The sequence below is a fragment of the Coenobita brevimanus genome, chromosome 2, assembly GCF_032717465.1.
Source record: "Coenobita brevimanus isolate Jiangsu-jjx chromosome 2, ASM3271746v2, whole genome shotgun sequence".
Lineage (NCBI taxonomy): Eukaryota > Metazoa > Arthropoda > Malacostraca > Decapoda > Coenobitidae > Coenobita > Coenobita brevimanus.
Window position 1 is genome coordinate 40,082,451 of NC_136955.1, and position 6,349 is coordinate 40,088,799.

Here is a 6,349-nt window from a genome sequence, read left to right on the forward strand (position 1 = left end):
TATAAAAAGTCATCATGAAGCAAAATAAGAGAAAGCGAAGCACTGAAGCATTATCTTGGTAGCTGTGGAAGAATATTCAGGGTTTTAAGTCATATCATCAGATATCAAGGAACTTAAAGAAAAGAGAAGGAAACAACGAGAGGCGACAGAAAAAAAAAAAAAAAAAAACGCTTTAAGCTAGATAACCAAGAATACCATGAAGAAAACACCCATATCCTCCCAGAGTGGCCGATCGGAGCCAACCCAGCAGAATGACTTACATATACAGTAGGTGAACATTGAAATAAAAAGAGAACGAGAATAGAAGAACGCAATAAAAGGGATAAAAAAGAAGTAAAAGTCAAGGAAACGAAGCAACAAAACAGCAATCTTCTCTGTACGAATGGCAGAACAGACCCAATCAAACTGAATTAACCATCTACCAGGGAATATTGAATAAATAAGTAAAAAAAGATAAAGAAAAAAGAAACGGATCTTTAAGAAGTAGAATACGATCAAATGAAGCAGCGAAACATCCATCTCCTCCCGATAGCCGGAATGAGCAATGAAACTGAATTATCCATCTACTTGGAAGCATAAAAGATATATGAAGAAATGAAGACGAGGGAATATGAAAACTACAAGAAGGGTACATGAGCAGTAAGAGCCAAACGAAGTACAGTACATATATCCTCTCCATGAATTACCGAACAGAGTCAGTAAAAGCAAGGTACCCTACAAAAAATAAATAAGAACTATAGAAAGGGAGATAAAGGTTCATATGAGGCAGTAAGTCTGAGAACGAAGTAATGAAACATGCATCTCCGTTCCGAATAACCATACCAGGAATGTCAAATAAAATTAGACATATAGTGACAAACATAAAAGAAAAAAGAAAGAATTATGAATAAAACAGGAAGGATGTGTAATAACTGTAGTACATGGGAGATATTAGTAGAGAAAACGAAACAGTGAAGCACCCCTCCCTTCCCAATGGGCAGTCTAATAGAGCCAGTCAAAGCGAATTACCCATCTACAGGAAAACATGGATTAAACATGGAGAATAGTAGACGAACTATATAAAAAAAGAAAAACTAAAAAGATTCAACAAAATTGACAAATGAGAAGCAAGAGCCAATTAAATGAGGCAATAAAGCACTATCTTTCTCATGAGCATCCAAATGGAGCCAGTCAAAATGAATTACCGATCTACTGGGGAACACACAAGAAATAAGAAAATAAGAGCTCTAGGAAAATATGATAAAATACGGTCCAAGAGACTTACGAGCCGATAAAATGAATCAGTGAAAACCCCACTCCCTCCCTCTAAGTAGCAGAACAAAGCCAACTGAGCCAAATCATCCATTTATCAAGGGAAAAAAAAAAAAAGAATAAGTAGAGACAAATGTAGTGGAAATTATTAGCATGAAGTGGAATGCAATAAATAAGGAAGCAACGAAGCAGTCACCTTCTCCTTTTGAGTACCCGAATGGAGCAGTCGAATTGATGAAATGAGAAAAATCAGAACTATAGGGAAAACATCTGAATTATATGGTGTCGAATTCGATCAAACGAGGCAGCAAAACACCCATCTCTCCCTAAGAGTAGTTGAGCCTTGCCAATCAAACCTAATTACCCAAACCGGGGAGCATACGAAAAATAAAAGACCTACAGAAGAGGGGGAGAATAAAGATTCATGTGAAGCTGGAACTCAGAAATGAAGCAACGAAGCACCCAACTCCTCCCCATGAGTAACCAAATTAGGCTAGATATGTCAAACTTGATGACCTACAGTATATACTGATACACATAAGAAAAATGAGAAGAAAAGGTAAAAGAGGAAGAATGTTCAATAAAAGTATTATATGGGAAGCAGAAGCAGAGAAAATGAAGCAGCGAAGCACCCCTCTCCTCCTCTGAGTGGCGGAACGGAGCCAATCGAAGCGAATTATCCATCTACCAGGGAACACTGAATAAGTTACGGCGCCTCATTTCCATAGCCTGAGGTGTAATATCCCTTATAACGGCTATGAATCTGTAAAAGTAGCATCATGTTTCTTGAAGCTAGGTAGATTTTTTTAAGAGAGAGAGAGAGAGAGAGAGAGAGAGAGAGAGAGAGAGAGAGAGAGGGAGAGGGAGAGGGAGAGAGAGAGAGAGAGAGAGAGAGAGAGAGAGAGAGAGGAGAAATAGATCAGGAGTCATGGAAGAGAGAGAAATAAGTAAGGGGAAAACGGGGGAGTGAGAAAGAAATAGATTGAGGAAGAAATAGGGAAATAAAAGAGGGAGGGAAAAATGAGAAGGGGAATGAGAGGGAGATGTTGGAAAAGAGGGAGACTGAAAGAGACTTTTAAGAGGGGCGAGAAAAGGGGAAGCAACTGGGATGGGCTTAGGATTTTTATGTCCACAATTTCATGTGTGTGTGGGGGGGGGGGTCTTATTTCTTGTTTGTGTGTGCGTGCGTGTTTATTCTTTTGATGGGGGAAGATGGTGGAAGGCAATGATATTTTTTTTCCAGACTTTCAAACTGTTCCACCTATAAATATTCCACTTTCCTTAAGGGAAGGGAAGGGTTTAGCAACAATTATCAGTATTTTGGACCTTTCTCTTTAGTCATTTCACTGAGGGAACGAAGGGATTGACATTTTGGTTCAGCTTGTTTTCTGGTCTGTTGAGGATTTTCTTTTATCTAAGGGCAGGAAAAAGGTAATCATTTCTTTCTTAGATGGTGTAGTTGCTTGACATTCCATTTGCATGTTTATAATGTTAAGTTGTGCAGGAGAGGGACGCTTCACGTTGTGGCACCGATATAACCAGGTGGCTCAACTGCCTGGTTATACAAATGTCCCTCAGCTACTTCCCTAAATATAAGTAGGAACAATCTTGCGGACCTCTAGCCTTTGGTACCAACATCCTTGCATAGAAAAATATACATTGATTTTTTTTTTTGTGTGTGTGGGGGGGGGGTTCTACAATTCCTAATGTTCTTTAACTTTTACTATACAGTATATTGTTAGGTCTGAGCCCCGAAATGTCTCAATTTATTTTTGGCATTTCATGACGATTCAGTTCAGTTGATAATTAACTTTCAGGCTAGTGTTCGATATGGGTTTGGTAGCAATAGTACTGGTAGAGCAACCCCAGACTGTTTAGTCGAGCAGATCCATCAACCGCAGGCAAGCAATCGTCCCTGCAGACCCATCCCGTGCAATGAACCGGAGTTCCCTTGAGGTAAATAGCACGCAGAGTCAGCGAGGCGTGGGGAAGCGTGTAGAGGTTTGGTTTGTGGATGGACGTAGCATTTGCATCTCTCCAACCAGTAACAGGATCACTACAATAGGCTTCATTTCACCCTATATTATGGTTTCCATTCAGTGTTGTAAATGGTTTCTTGCGTTACAGGATACCACTAGCTTCGTCACTCAGAGTAGGCACCTTGGGAAGAAGTAGGAAGTACTACATCAAATTTACCCTCTAAATACAAGAGACCTTTTGTAAGCTGAGTTACATAACCATTTCGCACCATTAAAAACCTAAAGGGACGTCACCCACTCAGCCAGGGTTAATGCGTCTATATGATATGGCTGTGTACAAAATAATGGTGCCTACGGCTGGCTGGGTCCCTGCCGCAACGTCCAGCCCGTCACTGCGTAAAAAATGGTGGCGTGAGAAGGGACAGGGGCACCGACCAAAATATATTAATTCCTGCTGACACCCGTCATGCTTTTTTGTACCATCAAACATTAGTTTCTTGTTTTATTGAGAAAATCGTTATCTCTCTCTCTCTCTCTCTCTCTCTCTCTCTCTCTCTCTCTCTCTGTCTATGGCTCAGTGGGTTAGATTGCTCCGCTCTGACCGAAGGGTCGGAGGATCGAATCCACCCAAGGGTCATTGGTAGACATCAGGAAGGGCATCCGGTCATAAAATGCTACACGCTCCAGTCCAAAAGTCCTCTACCAGGAGCAACGCCTTAGCCCTTCGGGGAGACCTGGCGAATATATATATATATATATATATATATATATATATATATATATATATATATATATATATATATATATATATATATATATATATATATATATATATATATATATGTATATATATATACTGAAGGTAGATAATGAGAACTATAGTATTTTGCATTATAGATAAACACGAGGAATAGAAAAACAGCGGTCACCATTAATATCACGGAGTCCAGAACTATACCACCGTAGCAATATAGTTTGTCATTCATGCAAAATAGTTTAACAAACGTAGTTTGCCATTCCCACGAAATAGTTTGACATAATTGCAGGTTAGATAACAACAAAGCTACAAAATACATCGACATAGATCAATATCAAGGACAATAAAATACATTATATCCACAATTGTATATTATATTCGATCAATCCAAGATAAAGGTATGAACATAATTAAACCATCTAAAGTGTACAAAGTATACTACCAATCAATTTAGAAATACTGAACACTTGTATGCAGTGTTAAATACAAAGAAAAAGTAGTTCAAATGATAAGCTTTATAGCAAACGATTACGTGCGCATCTCATTAGTAACAGTACATACTGTATACCGTTACTCCCATATGTCCTCCTTATGAAGGCATTTCATCAGGTAGCTGTTACTATGTACATAGTTTGCCTGCGTTAGTTGTGGTGTTATTACAATTAAGCCTCCTCCATCGCCCCACGTAGTTTGTCCTCACGGTAAGCCCTGAGAGTCTGACCCACTCTCCTGGCTGCAGCAGTATCACAACTTCCCGCAATGTTGTTGAGGAGATGCTTCAGGGTAGCTTTGAGGACACCGAAGCAGTTCTCTATGGGGTTAAGAAATGGTGAATGTGGTGGGAGGTACCTCACTTCATGGTTGGTCATGGACTGTGCAGCATGACGATGGCACGGAGCGTTATCCATGATGACAAGAGCGTCCTCGTCGTCGAGAATAACATCAAGGGATGTTAGAAAATCATTAAAGATCTGGGTAACACTCCGGACATGTATTTCGTGGTAGATTAATCCCCCAACATCAGAGATAGCGGCTATCAGCGTTATGCTTCCACCTCGCTGCCCCCCTACTGTTCGTACGACACGCTCACCTCGTGCTGCACGACCATACGTACGCTTTGTGTACAAATTGTAGCCAGTCTCATCCACATAGACACGGTGTTTCTGAAGCCCTGTCTCGTACACATAATGTGCATACTCCACTCGAGCATCTTTAACTGGAGGTGAATTTCTGTTTTGAGGAACGTTTTCACATTTCTTGAGAGTTATTAAAGCACCATCCAATGGTCTTGCAACTGTGCTATCGCATACCGGCTGCTTTCTTGGCCAGGTGTCCCGCAGTGTTTCATTTAGCTCCTTTATGGTGATTGTCGGGACAGCCTCAATCATCATTACCAGGAAGTCCAGCGATTCATCAAGCTTATGGTGTCTACCTGCACGGGGATACACAGTGTAGGTAAAATGACTTTAGATTTTAAGTGCAATATCTTAACTGCAACATATATAATCCACATCCCACACCACACTAGGTACACCACAACACTTCACATAGCCACGTCGCACCATGCCACGGCACCCATGTCACACACACACACACACACACACACACACACACACACACACCATGTCACACCACACTAAACCATATAACACCACGCCACATCGCAGCACTCCACGTCGCAGCACTCCACATCGCAGCACTCCACATCGCAACACAACACCACGGCACGTCACATCACACCACACCACGCCACATTACGTACTCCAGGCTACATAACACCACACCACACAACCCATTTGTAGCCACTTTTCAGGCTGGGTACTGTATTCTGATACTGTAGGTTCTATAGCCTACAACTTGATTCCATATCGTGCACAGTCCACTATAGCTACTTGCACGGTGACGGCTGTCATGTACGTGCCCCGTATTTTGGTAATTTCGTATGATGCCATAAGCTGTTGTCCTCTTAATGCCTAGATCAGCTGCGGTGATAAGGAAATCTCTGTTCGCCTCGTATTTGTCAATTATCCTCTGTTTATCCTCCTCCGATATGCGGGCGTTGCGACGACGACGAGGCATTGTTCCGCAAGGGAAACTACTGTATACATATACTGTTCTGAAGGTGGAGACAGGCCTTACAACGTAAACATGCCATGGGGGAGGGAGATGTAGAGGGTGAGGGAGGAGCGTCATAGGTTCGATGCTCCAGATTCATGTTTTGCTATGTCGTTCCATTTTCTCTAAGTGTCAAAGTAATGGTATTTGTTGTTGTAACGTTTGTAGTATTGACGCTTCATTTCTGCGGCAATGTCGTTAGGACTGAAGTTTGTCCGACTATTTTGTGCTTTGTCTAACATACTGC

At 41.3% G+C, this 6,349-nt stretch overlaps 1 protein-coding gene across 1 annotated transcript; it reads right to left on the reverse strand.

The window, feature by feature from the left end:
- Positions 1-4,649: 4,649 nt before the first annotated feature.
- LOC145392390 (uncharacterized) lies at positions 4,650-6,066 on the reverse strand. Its single transcript, XM_080266795.1, has 2 exons — positions 5,880-6,066; positions 4,650-5,419 (listed from the first exon to the last, which is right to left on the reverse strand). Exons 1-2 carry the CDS (start codon positions 6,064-6,066, stop codon positions 4,650-4,652), a joined length of 957 nt encoding a protein of 318 aa, XP_080122921.1.
- Between the last annotated feature and the right edge of the window lie 283 nt (positions 6,067-6,349).